Source organism: Populus alba, chromosome 6 (genome assembly GCF_005239225.2).
Source record: "Populus alba chromosome 6, ASM523922v2, whole genome shotgun sequence".
Classification (NCBI taxonomy): Eukaryota; Viridiplantae; Streptophyta; class Magnoliopsida; order Malpighiales; family Salicaceae; genus Populus; species Populus alba.
The window spans coordinates 17686851-17706318 of record NC_133289.1 but is presented as its reverse complement, the minus strand read 5'-3'; the positions used below and the strand labels follow the sequence as shown (position 1 = coordinate 17706318).

Here is a 19468-nt window from a genome sequence, read left to right as displayed (position 1 = left end):
AATAATATTGTTTTGAGGTAATCTAAATTGATTCATCCAGAGCATCATCCGAACAGAGTCAAGAAATAGAATAAATTTTATAACTATAGCTATAGCTACGATACAAAATAAAGAGAAAAAGATAAGAGGATGGTCCCCTCCACCCATACATCTAGGTTTAATTCAGCCATGGGTTTTTTCTTCGGTCCTTGATAAATTCATAAATTAATATAGCGTTCCGTTAAAATATTATTTATTTAAAATTAATTTTTTTTTGATATTTTTAAATCATATTGATATTAAAAATAATTTTTATAAAATAATATTATTTAAATATAAGTTGAAACGCTATGTTTGTCATTGACCCGCATGAATACTTTTAAGAATGTGATTGTGATTGTTTTTTAAAGATTTTTTATATTAAAATAATAATTTTTATTTTTTAAAATTTACATATGACAACAATTCAAATTATATATAAAAAATAAATTTATTAAATTACAGGTGGTTGTTGTTGGGTCGCGTGTACAGACACATAGAAACGATCTAAAATGGAGAAGAGGCTCCTCCCCCTCCCTTCACGCGTTTGTACATTTGATGTTGACCTCTCTTTTGGTTCGGATTAGGAGGGGCGCCCTCGTAAGCCCTTGCCTTCTGGAAACTTTTATTTTATCATTTGATTTGATTAATTGATTGCTTAACATATAGCAGGCAGTAGACAGTACAAAGCTAACATCACGTCGTCATCAAGATTAAATTACAAGAATTCTCGCAATTACAAAATCGATCCTCTTAATCCTCGCTTTTTTGGGTATTTTTTAATGAACTGTGAAAAAAAATAAAATGAAGAATGATACTGAGCTTGGAGGAACATTATATTAGAAGAGAGAGGTGGCTGCCTTCTTCCCAGCCAGCCACGCAGCTGGTTTTGATCCATTTAAATGATATTTTTAGGCTCTTTATTTACTATTTATAGATATATAACCATAGTAATAAATAGTAAATCTTAAGATCTAATCCTTCTTCTCGTTCTCAAATACCACCACAGCACAAACACTCCTCCGCTTCTCAGCTCTCTCTTTCTCCCTTCTCCATTTCCACATTCTTCCGCTCCCATCTCCAACCACCGACTCTACCGTTCCGGTGACTGACTCTGCTCTAACAATATCTCGCCGGCCGAGATCTATCTCTTTCTTTCTCTGATCTGAATACTTGATTCGTCTATTCATCTTTTATTTTATTTTAACAGCAGTAGAGGGTGCAATGTCGGCGGATTTGAATGTGAATCAAATAGAGGAGAAGATATCTGTATTGGATCAGCCTGAAGAATCCGCTCGTGTTGATTGTAATGGGAATGGCAAGGTTAATGATCATCATGGCCCTGATCCTGTCTGTGCCGAAGACTCTGTAGCTGATCAGGTTGGAGAATTGAAGGCTGATCGTGTCGAATCCGAGTCCAATACTGGGTTCCGTGACGACGACGATCCGATCGAGAAAGAAGAAGATCTTCAGGCAAGGGCTTTGCTTTTCTTATTATTCGAATTATACGTCCATTAGACTGTCTTGGCTGTGTTCATTGATTTTTCTGACTTCTTTGGATTAATTGTAAAGCCATTCTTTTTTTTTTTTTGTTTAAATTGTAATGTGGTTGCTAATGGAAAAAGGTTGATGCTTTGAATAATCAAACATGTCGAATAGGGGTTCAAGGCTCGTCCATTTAGAGTCCGAGTCTGTTCATTCCTTTTCTTTACTCTGTATCAGAGGTGTCATTCAGGATCTTGGATTCCAACTCCCGAGCTGTTTTTGGGCTGAGTATCTAGGTAGCGGTATTGTAGGTTTGTAACCTATGAGTGTGCCTTTTGTATCCGTGCTGTATGGCTGAGTAATGAGGATGCGCTCTGTTTTGTTACTTTTACACTTTCCTTTTGTTCTCTTTTTTTCCATATGCTGATAAACTTACGTTACTATTAACTAGATGCTTCTCTTAAACTCATATTTTATATTTCAAAACAGGCTGTTGAGAAGGGGAGGGAGGAAAAGTTGGCGGAGATACCAGAAGATCATGATGCAGAAGGGAACAAAAAGGAGTTACTTAATCATGCTGAACTCTCAAATGCAGGTAACTTATCGATGTCCTGAAATGATTGTCTAAACCATAAGCAATAAATAAAGACTGTACTTGCAATAAAACAATTAAGAAATTGATGCCTTTTTCGAACATCTAGAATCCACATATGCTCCTGCTACTAAACTGTTCCCATTTCACTTTGATAGGTTTTTATTTTCGCCATGGGCCTTTTTTTTTGTCCTTTGAAGTGATGTTTTATATCTTTCGAACTAATTTGTGTTCTTTACTTGAACTTTCTGCCTGAAAAGTGGCAGAAGCTCAGGAATCGCAAGACACATGTGTGCACGTTGCTGAATCTGAGCTAAATCGGTCAAATAATGATGAGGAGAGGGTTGAGGAGGAAAGCAAATTGAATTCGACCATTGACATAAAAGAACATGAAGATTCTCAGGCTGTAGCTATCAATGGTGTTCATAATGATTTGGATTTGGATCAGCAGAGGGACCTGGCGGAAGCTCAGGAATCGCAAGACACATGTGTGCATGTTGCTGAATCTGAGCTAAATCGGTCAAATAATGATGAGGAGATGGTTGGGGAGGAAAGCAAATTGAATTCAACCATTGACATAAAAGAGCATGAAGATTCTCAGGCTGTAGCTATCAATGGTGTTCATAATGATTTGGATATGGATCAGCAGAGGGACCTGGCAGAAGCTCAGGAATCGCAAGACACATGTGTGCATGTTGCTGAATCTGAGCTAAATCGGTCAAATAATGATGAGGAGAGGGTTGAGGAGGAAAGCAAATTGAATTCAACCATTGACATAAAAGAACATGAAGATTCTCAGGCTGTAGCTATCAATGGTGTTCATAATGATTTGGATTTGGATCAGCAGAGGGACCTGGCAGAAGCTCAGGAATCGCAAGACACATGTGTGCATGTTGCTGAATCTGAGCTAAATCAGTCAAATAATGATGAAGAGATGGTTGAGGAGGAAAGCAAATTGAATTCGACTATTGACATAAATGAGCATGAAGATTCTCAGGCTGTAGCTATCAATGGTGTTCATAATGATTTGGATTTGGATCAGCATAGGGACCTGGCAGAAGCTCAGGAATCGCAAGACACTAGTGTGCATGTTGCTGAATCTGAGCTAAATTGGTCAAATAATGATGAGGAGAGGGTTGAGGAGGAAAGCAAATTGAATTCAACCATTGACATAAAAGAACATGAAGATTCTCAGGCTGTAACTATCAATGGTGTTCATAACGATTTGGATTTGGATCAGCAGAGGGACCTGGCAGAATTGATCACCACTGAAGATGTTGCTGAATCTGAGCCCAGTCAGTCAAGGAATGATGACGAGAAGGTTGAGGAAAGCAAATTGGGTTCTGAAGATTCTCAGGCTGTAGTTAGCAATGCTGCTCATAATATTCTAGCCTCAGATCAAGAGAAGAAACTGAAGGAATTGATGAATAATGATGATGTTACTGAATTCAAGCCAAAACAATCTAGCAATGATGTGGAGAAGGTAGAGGAGGAAAGCAAATTGGACTCGGCCATCCATGTAGAAGAAATTGAAGATTCTCAGGCTGCAGTTATCAATGGTGTCTGTAATAGTTTGGATTTGAACCAGGTGAAGGAACTGCCAGAATTGATCAAGGATCTTCCTCTGGAAGATTCTGTGGAGGAGTCTGGGGATCCCCTCAAGCAGAATCTGGAAACAGCTCCATGTCCAGTCATGGCTGATGACAAATTGGAAGCAGAATCTGCTGAAGGCCCTACATCTGATGAAAATAGAGATGGCTTGCCTGCTGGTCATGCTCAAGATACTGCTGCAGAAACTCAGGTTGTTGATGACCTGGTTGATGCCAAACAAAATATATCTAAGAGCTCTTCTGAAAATGTTGAACTTGTAGCAACTTCTGATGCTGAAACTGGTCAGAGTTTTCCAATTTCTAGTGATAATGGTACAACAGGAGATGAAACAAGTCACATCCTTATGGATGCTGTGCAATCAGAAGTGCCAGATGCTAATGGCCTTGATATTCATGAAAAAGGAGGCTTGCTTACTAGCCAGGAAAGTGCTTCACAAACTGTTCTTGTTAATGACTTTGTTCATACACCCGAGCAAAACCATACCTTAGAAATCAGCACAGAAGTGTCCTCCCCTGCTGTTCTCGAGGAAGCACCTGTTGAAAGTAGTGAAAGTTTCCCAGTTTCTCCTATTAATGATATTGGAGCAGAACCAATTGTCAGAATTGAGGATTCTTGTACAGTAGAAGATTCCAAGTTATGTGATATTGCAAGAACAGAGACCAAGGTTGATAACATAGGTGAAAGTGCTGATTCTCATCCTGTTGATGATTCAAAAGTAGAGGCTGAAGTTGAGAATGTCCTTGTTGCACCAAGTGGCCATGCTAATGATATGAAGCTAGATATAGGGGCTAGTTCCAATTCTGTTGAATCTGATGAGAAAGTATCGATTTTGTCAATCGGTAATGTGGATGTAGAATCTGAAGTCACAGAAACAGTGAACGAAGGTGATAGCAACAAAACTTCTGTTTCCGTTGACAATCCAGATGGAGAAACCTTTAAATGTGATTCAACTGGGAATGAAAGCTACATGCCCAAAATTGAAGTCCAAGCAGACTCAGAAGTTGAAAATATATCAACTGCAGCAAGGGAAGAAGTGCCAAACAGAGATGGCCTTGTGTCTCAGCTTGAGGGTGGGGTTAGTCAGAATGAAACTCCCAAACCTACTTCGGAAGACTCTGCGGTTGTTACCTCTGATGAGCAATATGTTGTTGCTGAACTGGGGAAAGGGCCATTCTACATAATTAAGGTTCCAAGATTTGATGAAAGAAATTTAAGAGAGAAGGTTGAAGATGCTAAATTTCAAGTTGAGGAGAAGAGTAAAATCCGGGATGCTATTCAAGCTCAAATCCACATAATAAAGGTTAGATTTTTTTTTTGCAAATGCTCCATTATACATCTGAAATATTTTAATTCTTTTCTGTCAACATGATTGGTGAAATGTTTCCCTGTTAGGCCAAGCGTAAAGAGTATGAAGATAGCTTTCTAGATGCCAGATCAGAAGAGAAAGCTGCACGTGACTTGCTTAAGGCCAAGCGGAAGGAAATAGATTCTGTTCAATATATAATTAACAGAACGAGGAATGCCCTTGAAATTGAGGAAATTGATGGCCGGGTATGCATGTTTCATATTTGTTTTTTTAATATTTTTTTCCAGTTTCTTAACACATAAGTTCAAAAGTTATTCTAAAATGCTTTTGAAACATGCAAATGTGCTACTATTTTGGCACTTAATTGGCTGCAAACAGATACGCTCTATGGAACACAAGATACAACATGAAACCCTGCCTTTGAAGGAAGAAAAGCAGTTCATTCGTGATATCAAGCAGTTGAAGCAAATTCGAGAGCAGCTCTCTTCTAATATGGGCAGCCAGGATGAAATTCAGCAGGCTATGGATCAGAAAGATCAAAGTGAAGAGCGCTTAAAGGTACTATTTGCGGTTACTGTCATTGCTTAGCTAGGGTCATTTCCGCTGGGTGCAGTACCAGTTGACTGCTGTCCTCTACTGATTGTAGTGGAAGTGGAATACTGACTCCAAGACAATTTGTGTTCCAGAAACCTAATAATCAATTGTTTTTTTTCTTCACTTTATTAGTCACACAGACAGGTCTTTTATTATTGAAGTAGCATGGTTAACTTGTTGAATTGTTTATTTGCATACAGTCTTTGAGGAAAGAAGCAGATGTATTGAGAGACAGCCTTCTCAAAGCTGAAGCAGTCACTGAAGATGCTAAGAAGAAATTTAATGATGAACATGAGAAGATAAATCAATTGCTATTTCAGCATAGAGCTGCTAATGATATACGACAAGAAGCATTTGCGCATTTGCAGAGTTTGAGGAAACAATTATATGAAAAGGTATGCTATTATATTGTTTGCATGTGCATATTTTGAATTTTTTAGGTTTAAGAACTTTTGATAAAACTGGAATCATTCTGCTGTGGTGATTTAAGAAAAAAATTTATGACAAGCAGAATACCTTGAATATTCTGTTATAAAGTCATGAATGTTGATATAATTTTTTCTATTGAGTTGGTCTCAGTAGGCGAGCACAAGGTGATTAAGACTTTAATTGAGTTTTTGGTTGAACATAGATAAGGAAGCATTAGGGAATAAATTTAACTACAAAGGATCTGAGTTCATGAGGCAATGAAACTTTTGCAAACAGTGTTCTATGTGCTATGACTTCTGAATTGTATGTCACTGGTGTATCCTCCTTTTTCGTTATTCCCACTGCATACTAGCTTTATCCATAGGGGAACACAGTTTGATATGTTTTATTCTTCAAATCTCTCCCTCTTGTTTTTTGCGAGAAAGGTTTGGTAGCTACTGTAATAACTACTTCCTTTATTAAATGCCTGCTGCAAATAATAATTTTAGGTTTGTGTCTGAAGCAAAGATAGTCAAATTACGCAATCTGAATAGACTAACGCTACATTTCCCTTGAATTCGCAGAGTAAATTTTTTTACAAGTACAAAGATGATTTAACAGCAGCAACTAATTTGGCATTGAAGGGAGATAAAGAGGAACTTCAACGTCATTGTGCTAACCAAGTGAGTAAATGCAGTTTACTTTTACTTTTTTTCCTTTTCTTTTCTATTCTCAGCCATGTTTTGACTTATTAATCTACAATTTAGGTGGAGAGAGTTATGGAATTATGGAATAACAATGACGAGTTCCGGAAAGAGTACATGAGTTCCAACATGAGGAATACATTAAGGAGACTGCGGACATTGGATGGTCGTGCACTGGGCCCTGATGAACAGCCACCCATTATTCCAAATGTTGTTAGTCAAAGAGTGACCAAACACAATGTTGCACCATCAGCTCCTGCTCTTGAAGTAGAAAAGCCAGTTACACCTGTGGAGACCCAAAGGATAGATGAAAAATCCACAGCAAAGCTTGGGGACAAAAAGAATCAGACTGTTAAAGCTAAAAAGCAGGCAAACCCTGCTTCCTTGGAGAATGGTTTGCCAACTGTTTCTGGAAGAGATCAGATTGAAGAATCAAGAAAACAGGAGAATAAGCTTATGAAGGAGGAAGAATCAAGGCAAGAGAATAAGCTTACAAAGGAGGAAGTTGAGTTAGCCAGGAAGATAGAGGACTTGAGGAAGGAAAAGGAAGCAGCCATGTTAAAGGAGCAACGGAGATTGGAGGAGAAGGCCAAAGCAAAAGAGGCAATGGAGAGGAAAAAACGAAATGCAGAAAAGGCCCAGGCCAGGGCTTCGCTAAGAGCGCAAAGGGAAGCTGAGCAGAAAGAGAAGGTAAATTCCGAAAATATTCCTATATTGAGTGTGGTACTATCGATGTCATTCCAACCTTGCAAATATTTGGCCAAAATTTGTCAGTGTGTTAAATTTTGTATTTTAGCTATTTTCCCTGTTTCTCTGCCATCATATATTGGCATGTTAGAATTTAGTTGGCTGTTCAGTCTTGTGAATTAATTGGCTGGGGAACTATACATTAATGTAGGAAAAGGAGAAGAAGGCAAAGAAGAAGGAAAAAAAGAAGGCAGCAGCAGAGGATACTAAAGATATCGATGAGGTTGAGTCTGCTCCTAGTTCTGAAACTCCAACTGAAACCAATGAGTCTGAAAGAACCGAGAAGCCTGTGACTGTGGCAAAGAGGCCTCAAAAGCAAACAAAGGCAAAATCTATGCCTCTGCCTCTACGCAACAAGGGTAAGAGAAAGATGCAAACATGGATGTGGGCCCTTATCACACTGCTGGCTGTTATTGCCTTGTTTTTTATGGGGAACAGCAGCTTCTTTAATCTTGGGCTGCAACAAAGGTTTGGCATCTAAATATATAATATTGTTTTTCTTTAGATAATAATCTACTTTCTACACAGAGGTTTGGCGGGGTTTTCCTATAGATATTTAATTAAGCAATTCTTTTGTACTCTTCCAGTGTTCTTTTCCATCGAAGTATGATTTACTTACTCTCTGGGTTTTATTTCATACACCCCATTAATAGGTTGGTTTTTTCTGTTATGCCAACATTAACACACATATTCTGGTATTGCTTTCATTTATTTAGTGTGATATATATATAATACAATAAGTTTTTTGGCCTCTCTTTCTGTGGATTTGTGAATTCTACTGCTGCCTGTCGAGAAAACCAATGATTTCAAATGATGTATGTTAAGGCTTCATGCTAGTCAACTGAATGATTGAATGCATTCAAAATCCCTACAAGATTCCTGATGAGCTGTTTGCTGCTTTACTCTTGTATCTTAGTCCTACCATCTCAATCTCTGCATTCTGCAACCTATTAGCATCATCATCTTCAATCTCTATCGCCCCTTTAACACCATCATCCTCAGTTTCTTCAACCCTTGGCATCAATCCCGTTCCTTTTGTGTGAACAGCCATTGAGTGTTTGTTCTGGGTCCCCCGCCCCCCCCCCCCCCCCATCGGTTCTTCGTTTACGACAAGGAATGCGGTTGAATATCGCATCGGACCATACCCAGATGGCATACCTTTTTCATGCAAGAATCTTCAAGCCCGTCCAAGGAACCACAAGACTACAAGAGCTACACCACCACATCACTCACTGCTATGCTTTAGTGCTGCAGTACAGATGCATCCATAATCAAAACTGGTTTGGGAGGTTGGGGTATGATAAAAAGTAGGGAACTTGATAAAACTTCTAAGCAAGAGCTGTCCTCATTGTCTAGCTTAAGGTCAATTACGCCTCCCAACGAACAAGGGGAAAAAAAAACCTTTAGAAATATGCAGAATCAAGCTCATCAACGTTGTTCACTCAACCATATTGGCTATGAAGAAACAAGACATGGACTTTTTTTTTTTTTTTTTTTTTTTTTTTTTTTTCTCACTTATCAAAACAAGCAAAGAGGAAGCTTATTTTACAAACCTTCACAATGAAGAAAAAATAACAAGAATTCATATCCCCATGCATAGAAGCATGTGGTTGGGAAAGACGCCACATAAAGTGGCAAAATCGACAAAATTCACACCAGCCACGTCACTTTCCCAGCACAACACCCCTCATGGAAACACACCGCTTTCCCCACCAGTTTGTTTTGTCCAAAGTGGAGCATAAGGGGATTTACGAATACCAAAAAAAAAAAAAAAAAAAAAAGAAAGAAGAAGAAGTTAGAAAAAAAAAAGTTGCAAAAAAACAAAGAAAGATCATCGGGCACAAGTACGTTAACGAGGAAACACCGCATCAACAATAGCTTAAGTCATCCAAGTACTATATTATCATTATTCGGCAATTTGATGTAAATTTCTTTACCTTTTATTTGTTGAGTTTTACTTCTTCTTCTTCTTCTTTTTTTTTTTTTTTAATTTTTATTTTACACTTAATATTTAAATTTTTGATAATATTTTTTTTTGTGTCTAAAAAAAATATTACATCTTGTATTTTTATTTATTAATCTTTGCTCATCAACTTTTCTTATCATTGATATCTAGCATCTAGCTCTCTTTGATAATTGTGAGTTCTTATTTGTAACATTATGCTTGATTAATCATTTATATTTAAGAGTCTAGTAATACATACTTAAAAATTTATTGGTGTATTTTGTTCTTAATTAATCTCTACATTAAAAAAATAGAATTAATTTTATTTTTGTATTGTAATTTCACCTGCACGAATCATATGTGATCTCAATTTCATTTCTAAGCTAGTGTTGCATGCATTTGAGAATAATCATCTAATATCTAACTTTAAGTTTACAGCTACCATGGATTTAACCTTAAGTGATATCTTTAGAACTAATCATGAATAAAACACCGTAAAGTTTAAGATAACTATATTAGATATACATTAACACAACTTGAGGGAACTGAAGATTGGAGACTATCTTTCACACCTATATCAAGTGTGGAGATACGAGTTGCAAGATCATCATTGATAATGAAAGTTGTATTAATGCAATATCTTCAAATAATGTAGCTCCTTAGGCTTAAAACTTGTTCTCTATCTTAAGCTATATAATGTGTCATGGTTTATAATTCCTCCATTGTAGTTAATGAGAGATGTTTGTTCCTTATCAAATTCCTAGACTATCATATTGAGATTTGGTGTAATGTGATGCTAGTGGATGTATGACATGTCATTTTAGAGAGGTCATGAATATATGATTTAGATGTCATCATTTCTAGTCGATTAAATTCGTGTTCTTTCACTTTTAGAGGTAGAAAGATCAAACTCATTGGATTACCATCAAGACCTATCAAAAAGAACAAAAAAAAAAAAAAAATGTGAATGAACAAGGATTTAACACTATAAGTCTAAATGAGTTTGAAAATGAGATTAATAAAGAATATAATAATCTTGCTTTAATGATAGATGAAGAAGTTTTAGGAAACTTTTTAGTGGAATTATCTGAAGAGGTAAATATGGTCTTAGAAGAGTTTTATGATATTAATCCTTTTAAACTACCTGATTCTCCACCCATTATACTTAATATCCATCACGTTAAAGGTTTAGAGCAACATGCTCCTTACCCCCCACGCTTGACATCTAACATGTCATAGGTTTTGAGTAATATGTTGAGCTCCTTGATCCCTTACTCCAGACTTGTGACGAGTAAGATGAAGATAATCTTAATTTACCAGGTTATGCCCGAACTGTATCTCTTAAGGCTACAAATGGTGTTTGTTCCACTCCATACCCTCAGTTATATAGTGTTTATAATTAAAAACCTATGAAGCATGTAAATCTTCTTTCTAGGGGCGAAGCTAGGAATTTTATTTTAGGAGAGCTAAATTAGAGAAAAAAAATCTTAGGGGGGTAAAATTTAAATTTTTTCTATTCTTAGGGCTAAAAACCTAATTTATTAAGGGAAAGGGGTTGAAAAATATTTTTTCCTTGCAGGTCCGGGATCCCTACCAACCCCTTCAATTCTGCCCTTGATTGTTTTCATGTTTCCCTACTCTAAAATGCTTGATTGAGTTGAGTCTTTTACATGCAGAATTCATAATTTGTATATTGAGATCAAAAAATAAATTCAATTAAGTAATGCATGATATAAATTTCAAGTTGATTTATATAAGTATTATAATGTATTTAATGTTGAAGATTATTTAATGATACAAATTAGTCTTAAATAGTGTCCTTTGAAAACCACTCATAAATTTAAAGTATGTGCTAGACCATTTAAAATGTTGTAAATGATTGAATCAAATAGTTATGTCATTAAACTATCACTAAACTTTGATATTAGTTTTACTTTTGATATGAAGGACCTTATTATATATAAAACACAACAACCTATCCTTGATGATCATTTTGAGATCCTTGCCTTACTATCTTTATCTTTGGCACAATAGGAACATATTATGCTATTTTAGATGCACAAGTTGTTTTTATCAAGGATGATAAACTAAAATGAATCCCAATATATGAGCTAGACGACTAGATTTAGACTATACTTGGATTACAAAAGAGATATTACAACAATTTGATCCTTATATTTGGGATTGTTATTAGAGCTGCCTTGAACTGTACTTGACGAGGTCGAGTTCTTCCAACATTGAGAGAGTTGATGAGGATATTAGAATCTTATTGAGCTTATGTTATTGGAAATTAGACTCTTATTAAGCTATGCTTGATGGGATCGAGTTTTTACGAGTTCTTCATATGATCCCTAATGATCGAGGATAGCCCAACCCTTGTGTTATTGGATTTTATTCAAGTTTATTTAGTGAGCTTAATTTGGTTATTTTTAGATGTTTTATTTAGTGGGTTATGAGCCAAGTTGTTTGTTCTAGTTAGAGTTTTAATATTTGATGAATTGAATAAAATTTGCAAAACCTCTTATTCTTTCTCTTCTTCAACTTTATCTTTTCTTTCTTTGGCTTCTTTTTCTTAACTTCTTATTTTCATTTTTTTTTTTGCTTCAAATCTCTTTCTTGTCTTGCATTAGTTAGCCATGCAAATTGCTCAAAGAGCTTCAAGATAATATGTTGAACTTACCACATGGACAAGTTGTAAGTTGGCACATCCAAACCTAAAGTTTCAAAACCAGAATCATTTGGAGGCGTGAGGAGTTCTAAGGAGTTGAAAAGCTTTTTGTGGGACATAAAACATTGTTTCTACATTGCCAAGATGAATTTGGACAAACAGGTGGACATCACGATGATATATTTTACGAGTGATGAAAAGTTATGATAGCAAACCAGGTACAAGGAGGATTTGAACATTGGACATCGCAAGACTGAGACATGGGAGCGTTTGAAAAATGAGATGAAATAATAGGTCTTGCATAATAACACCTCTTGAATTGCGAGGGAATACTTGAAAAGGTGAAGCAAGATAAGCCGGTGGGGGTTATGTTAAGATATTTACTTCTTTAACTAGATTTATGGCTTATATATGCTTTGCCATTGGCCGGTCAATTTTTTTTTTCAGTGTAAAAAAAATGCTAAATAAAAAAACCCAATACCAAATTCATTGATTCAATTGGTAATTTAAATAATATAAATTAAAAAAATATAACAAAAAATTAATAATGAAAAAGAGATAAAAAATCTTAGCCCATCTAGGGTTTAAAAAACAAATGTTCGAGGTCAAAACTATAAAAACAAGCCAGAAAAAAAAAACCCATTTAAATTGGGTCAAGTTACAAACTTCTTAACAATAAATATAGGATTGGAATAATCTTATAAAAAAATAAACAAGAAAAAAAGAACCACTTGAAAGGAAAAGAAAAAATAAAGGATAAATATCAATTTTTAATATATAAATATTGAATGATGAGAATAAAAAAATGATTAAAAAAAAAAAACAAAGTCAACCCATATTAACCTTTAAAATCGATGTCTTTTGGCCAAGAATCCGAGACTAAACTTATATAAGTTAAATTGAAAAAAATAAAAAAGCAAAACTCTAATGAAAAGGGTAAAAATAATCAGCTTAAAAAAAAAAAAAAGAAGCAAACTAGAGCAAATCTTTTAAACTTGGTTGAATCTCAAAAAACTCACAACTCATGAAATTCTAGATTTAATTTGAATTAAAAAACATAATTTTAAATCAATTTAATTTAACTTTAAAAAATAAAATCATAAAAAAAATATCTATTTTAAAAATTTACAATAACAAAAATAAAATAAAATAACAATAAAAACTAGGAAGATGCCATGAGCAGCGGCAGCCCCCGTGACAATGACGAAATCAGCAGCCAACGTGCAATTATTCATGCGACCAGTGTGCTGGCGTGAATATGAACTTGGGTGATGGATTGTCTAAGTTGTGCAAAAACACTTCAATTCTTGCAGTAGAGGTATTGACAGATTGGCCCGAGAGAGACAGACCAAGGATTTTCCGGCGATTATGAGCAGATATCAACAATTATCTGTTTGGATAAACTGGCCAGAACTATTAGTTATCTTTCTAAATGTTTGCTGAAAATTATGAGGCAGTTCCCTTGGTAACTTTCATCGAATGGTTATGTAAATGGATTGTAAAAAGCTTGATGAAAATTATGATTGCAGAATCAAGCTTATCAACGTTTTCCATTCAACCATATTGGCTATTAAGAAAACAAGATCTGGATTTTTTTTTTTTATTTCATGTATCAAAGCGAGCAAAGAAGCTTATTTTACAAAACTTTAAAATGAAGAACAAACAACGAAAATTTCATATTCGTAGAATTAAGCACAAAACAGAGCCTGTAATTATACTTTCTACTACGAGTCTTCAGTTTTTCAATTCAAGCAATGACCGCTGAAGCGCCATTGCTGTTGCCTCCATAAATTCGCCATTCCGTTCCTCCGTATTGTAATCCTCCAGGGCTTTAAACTCTTTCAAGGGTGATCTTTATTGCGAGATCAATCAAAGAAACACGATGGTTAAATAGTGGGCAAATTATATGGATGGTAGCTTGTTTGCTGGCCAACTGAAAATACAAGAAATAAGAAAAGTGAGGGCAGGGCAGGGCTGGAGATGACACGTACTGTTCCTTTATATCTTTTTTTTTTGGGGAAAAAGAGACAAGCATAACATTAATGGTGGTTTTACCCCATGCTATTAGAAAAGGTGGCTACAGTATCATCAAGAAGAAAATCTTTACAAAGTTATATGTCATCCGCTGCCATGCATTATTTTACAATGATGTGACTGCTCTTTGGATGAAGTTTGAAACAATGAACTTTCAATTAAAAGCCTCCAAGTGTGCATAAAATGTTTGTGCATGGATATGATATGATACAAGTATCGAGTTTTATATCAAGAAGATCACTTGGATAAAAAAGATAAAATCCAACAAAAAAAATGGATTCAGGAGGGGAAAAAATTGTAGTCTTGCTGTTTTAAGTAATTCAATGCTACTCAATAAACACTTCTAAGTACTATTAGGCCTTACTACAAGCTTCCAACGTTTACTGGTTTCATCGACCTCATTCCTGCTCCTCCATTGCTTGCCCATGCAAGAATCGTGGATCTCCATCTGATTTGAGGGGAAAAAGGTGAAAGTATTTTAGAGAAACGAACAGGAATAATCACTCGGAGGGCAAACTACTAGTCAGCTGCTTCATTATAGTTTTACTTGTAATTAGCTGACGAGTCCAAGCAAAGCCTTCCATTGGCAAGTGCTTTAGACACCAAGTAGGTTTTAACTGCTCTTTCAATTTTATTTCCGGCAATCCAAAAACAATAAAAAATATGCCCCACTTACTGTTACCCCCTTGATGTTATTTCCTAGAGAATTGGACACCGCATCTTTAATTTATGAAGCATAGAACGAGTGGATAGCAATTAAGTGGAGTATATCTATTCATTTTCCACATTTAATCCCAAAAAGCGAAGGAAAAATTAAATGTTTTCCTAGATGCAAGAAAACAATAATTTCTATTAGCCCACAGTGAAACTATACACTTAAACACAGGATACTACTGCCAGCTCCAAAGAAACAAAATATGCAGCAAGATGCAAAAATATCTAAAATGTAGACATATTTATTACCACTTTCTCCGTCAGATGCATCTGCAAGCCTTGCAATTGCATCAACAAGTGCTTGTTCATGCTCCTGCATCAAAATACCAGTCAAGTCTGCCGTACTAAAAAACCAACAGTTAGTCTGAACTCAGCATGATATACAAATTGTCTTACTTTTAACATTTTTTTTGCCTTCTCAAGCTCAAGAGGATCAGGATAGCTGACACCAAAAACCCTCTCCACCTGTTTAAGGTTTCAACGACAAATGAACAAGGTAATGTTTACACATAATAAATGCAACAAATTCCAAGCTATTTCACACACCTCCTTAACTAGGGACTCTGTGTTGAGTAATTCAATATTGTCAGAAAGTTTCCTTGCAATACCATTCTGTGTTCGAAAAAATTCCCTTTTTGATTGATCCTTAGTGGATCCCCTCCCTCTTACAGAACTTGAAATAAGACCACCATGGCTCATAGATTTTTTCATTACATGGCCAGGCCTGCCATGAGAAATTCCAGGATCCTCAACTTCCCAACGAAGGTCCTCTGGAGCCATCTGTAAGAACAAACAGGAGACCATTCCTTTTTTAAGAGAGTAAAGATAACATGTATATACAAATGGAAGCCACACCCAAGCCTCTCTCAGTTTTTTTATTTATATGGTATGAGCATCAAACCAAATTACAATTCTAGCACTTGGCGATTTCCAAAAAACTTTCAGAATACAAATATTGGAACATTATACAAGCAATTATTGGGAATCAGAAGAAGAATAAATAATTCATCTTCTCCCCCCTCAACAGACTGGAAGGTAACACCACCCATACCAAGCCCATCCAAACCTTCAGCTCTAAAACATGGCTCAAGGTTAATAAAGATACCTAAGATCCCTAAATCAACCAAAACAACCTCGTGCAAACAGAGAAAGAGATGGGGGTTGAATACACTCAATAATCAGCAGAAAATCTCTCTCTAAAAGAGTACGCAACTTACTTTTAAAGAAAAACTACAAAACCATGCACCAACAGCCCCATCTTCAACCTATTGCTAGATTGTTCACCAGCCATACCAATCCCATAACATGATTCCAAACTCAGAATTGATTTTTTTCTTTTTCTGTGCATGTGTCTGTGGGTGCACACTGCAGGAAGTTACAAAGTGCACATTTTACATGCATGTGAAAATAATCTTGGCAGTCATACAGATTTACAAATTCTATCGTCTTTGTGTAAAATGGCTGCTGCAAAAAGGTGGAGGCTAAGTAGGAGGATAAGTATTTTAGCTCATGAAATACTATGAACTTACCTCATTGAGATCAACCCATTCCCATGTCTCATTTTCAGTATTCATATCATAGACCAGAGCATGTCTAGCCTGCAAATTATCAAAATCTAGTCACTACAGCTGAATATCCACCACCAAAAGAACTTACTAAAAACAGTGAACATACAGGGAACCATAACAAGAAAGTATCTATGTTGTTTTCAACATACAAATTAACAGAATATTGTGACAGAAGAAATATTAAACAAAGAGCCTTTTAACAACAGAAACATGAATATTGAAGCAGAGAAAAAGAGGTCATGTTTCTTCACAAGGGGAGACTTTCACAGCTGCAAAAGTAAAATCTTGAGCTGGCCATTGCTTTCAGAACATGCTAAAAATATCTTTTACTTGTGACCACCATTGCTTCATTCTATGACGCAACTCAACAAGAAATATCAAACATGCCTTTTAAAACCTCGAACATACCTCAGCAGGGTTATATCTAGTTATGACAGCCTTGTAGAAGTTGTTGTCCTCAGGCCATCTTGTCCACACTTCTTTTCCAATTTCCTTATCATCATAGGCGGAACCACGGTTGTTGAAATGTTGATTTCTGGGAGGACCAGTGGGGTACTGCATAAAATTAAATAAAGGATATATTAAGGTATGGTTGACCCAACAAAAGAAAATGGGAGGAGGAAATGAAAGCGAAGACAATGCATTTTTAAAGTTATATCACAGAAAGTCAGCGAACAGAACTAGGTTTTCTACTATGGGATTAGCAGCTTTTCAGTTTGCAGCTGAAGATGATGAATGCATGGATCAAGGTATTGATGAAGGTTACAAAGACAGTGTCATTGCATGAAATACTAGAGAAAAATACCACCAGGGAAGTCTTCTGTTTTTTACGGGATGCAGAAACAGTGGGACTGGACAAAACATCATGAACAGACTGTGAAGCAATGAACCTGGGAACTTGCTGGCCACCTGCCTCTCTCCACTCCCTATACCATTACCAAGACTTTAGCCATTCCATACAAGTTATACTGATAATCAAGTTTTAGCAAACTCATAGAGCATTCAAACCTTATCCTTTGAATGATATCGTCTCTATTGACCAATGTTAAGATCTCTCTGTGTTCATCATCTGACACCCTGAGCTCTTTCCTAAGTTCTGTAATCAAACCCTCCTTATCCTGAAAAAAGATACATTGCGGAACATCTAAATCTTATCAGATATAAGAACGTTTCCCCCTTCTTATGATATGGACAAAAAATTAATCATTAAGTATAAGAAGATACACCAACAGAGAAAGTCAATACCCAAGAAAGTTGATCCGACTGAGCCTTAAAAGCACGAAGTACAGCCCTATATGCTTCTTGTTCGAGATGATGAATTTGGGCCTCCATGTCAGCTTGCACTCTAGAATATGTTGCAGAAATTACAGCAGATTGCCCACTTCCTGGAGCTCTTCCTCGTCTTACAAGTCTATTTTGATTTGAGGGCGGGAGATCATCATCAGTACCTGCATTTTCCGCAAATTCTTCCACTAAACATCCATAATACTATAATTCCTAATCCAATCTTCATGCAACATATCAGTTTCACATGCACAGAATCACATTGAAGCTCAAAACATTGTGATGTAAATACGAATTTGTTTCTTTCACTTAAAATTCTACAAGCACATTATTACATATTCAATGACATTTGGCAGCGAGGTAAAACTGGCACAATCTAAATCAAGTGAAACAAAAACCAGAATCAAATTCTGATGCTAATTGCCTCCCAAAAAATAATCACAGAGTCAAAATTCAACTAAATCTCCAAAATGAAAACACTATTCCACATTCAAACTCTAAACCCTAATTCCTCCAAAACCCACGTCCCAAACTCCCTCCATATCACAGACTCGCCATAACAACAATACCCCTATTAAATTTATGAAATTTAAAACCCTAGATCACAAAAAGCAAACCCACATAATTCTTTGAAAAGAAACAAGAAGAGAGATTGAATAATACTAATAAAACAACAAACTTCATGTTGCATACAAGGTGACAAAAGCAATTCAGGGAAAGAAAAACAAAACAAAACTGAGAGATGGAGACAAAAGAACATACCACTACTGTCTGAAACTTCATATTCCATAACAAGAAGAATCACATGAAAGATGCGATTTTTTCTATTCCATTGCAATTCCCAATAATCAAGACTTAATTTTGAGAGGTCTTTCAAAGGTTAAGAAATGGGTTTCTTCAAAATTATTTATGGGAGGGAGCAGGGTTTTGAGAAAAAGAAGAAATGGGTTAAGAGAGCAGAGCGAGGAAGAGGCAAAGGAAACGACTTTTTATAGTTGCTGTTGTTGTTGGAGAGTCTTGGGTCTTGCTCTAACGTCTCTGAGCTGCGTATCTTTTATATAGAGAATTGCCTTGGCCTGTTATGAAACTGGATGGTGGGGTTATTTTTGACTTCTTACTTCCTAATTAAACTTTATTTTCCCTGTGGATTCATCAATCTACCCCAGCAGTTTATAATTTTCTAATAATACCCTTCTGGTTTCCAAGAGTTTCAATGAAACCCCTGACTATTAAATAGCCTTCTTTTTTAATTTTCTTTTTGAATTATTTTTAGGTTTGTATGAGATATTATAATGTACTTATTAGACAAGCTCGAGATGAAAATGATAGAAAATAATAATAATAATAATAAAGTAAAAAGGAAAAAACAAATTTGATTTTGTAAGTTATTGGATTACTTTGAAACCTATCGAAAACTAGAGGTGATTATTTTTTGATTCGGTTTGGTTTTTATCAAAAAAAATAATTAAACTGAATTTTTTTAAAAAAACCGAAACCGGTTCAAATCGACTGGTTTCGATTCAGTTTTTTAGAAAAAAAATCGGTTCAACCCGGTTTGGCTCGGTTTTTTTTGATTTGGCTTGGTTTTTTCGGTTTTGCTTGGTTTTGGCTTGGTTTTTTTTTTTTTTTTTCTAGTTTGGGTTCGATTTGGCTTGGTTCAGTTTTTTCGGTTTCAGACTTCTAAAACCAAAAGCAAACCAAACTGGTCGTTTTTTTTCAAAATTTTAATTGGTTTTTTTTTTTTCACAGTTTGGTTTTTTAGGTTATTTTTTTTGTTTTCTCGATTTAAT

At 35.7% G+C, this 19468-nt stretch overlaps 2 protein-coding genes across 7 annotated transcripts; one reads left to right on the top strand and one right to left on the bottom strand.

Annotated features, from left to right (window-relative positions):
- Positions 1 to 715: 715 nt before the first annotated feature.
- On the top strand, positions 716 to 8216 carry LOC118043758 (uncharacterized). Of its 4 annotated transcripts, none has more exons than XM_035051824.2 (10): positions 716 to 1122; positions 1232 to 1491; positions 1993 to 2098; positions 2356 to 5006; positions 5099 to 5257; positions 5391 to 5570; positions 5807 to 6001; positions 6599 to 6697; positions 6782 to 7408; positions 7617 to 8216. In XM_035051824.2, exons 2-10 carry the CDS (start codon positions 1243 to 1245, stop codon positions 7944 to 7946), a joined length of 4596 nt encoding a protein of 1531 aa, XP_034907715.1. In that variant the 5' UTR covers positions 716 to 1122; positions 1232 to 1242; the 3' UTR covers positions 7947 to 8216. The 4 variants fall into 4 exon arrangements, with proteins under 4 accessions (XP_034907715.1, XP_034907714.1, XP_034907716.1 ...); XM_035051823.2 differs by having other exon boundaries at positions 1229 to 1491; XM_035051825.2 differs by having other exon boundaries at positions 716 to 1491; positions 2362 to 5006.
- Positions 8217 to 13648: 5432 nt separating this feature from the next.
- LOC118043759 (protein EMSY-LIKE 2) lies at positions 13649 to 18717 on the bottom strand. 3 transcript variants are annotated; one of them, XM_035051828.2, is made up of 11 exons: positions 18441 to 18717; positions 17640 to 17842; positions 17403 to 17512; positions 17200 to 17320; positions 16803 to 16949; positions 16356 to 16424; positions 15373 to 15606; positions 15223 to 15291; positions 15076 to 15139; positions 14477 to 14560; positions 13649 to 14011 (listed from the first exon to the last, which is right to left on the bottom strand). In XM_035051828.2, the coding sequence occupies exons 1-10, from the start codon at positions 18466 to 18468 to the stop codon at positions 14511 to 14513; spliced, it is 1095 nt and encodes a 364-aa protein (XP_034907719.1). In that variant the 5' UTR covers positions 18469 to 18717; the 3' UTR covers positions 13649 to 14011; positions 14477 to 14510. The 3 variants fall into 3 exon arrangements, with proteins under 3 accessions (XP_034907719.1, XP_034907720.1, XP_034907718.1); XM_035051829.2 differs by lacking the exon at positions 13649 to 14011 and having other exon boundaries at positions 14370 to 14560; positions 17203 to 17320; XM_035051827.2 differs by lacking the exon at positions 13649 to 14011 and having other exon boundaries at positions 14370 to 14560; positions 18441 to 18716.
- Positions 18718 to 19468: the final 751 nt, after the last annotated feature.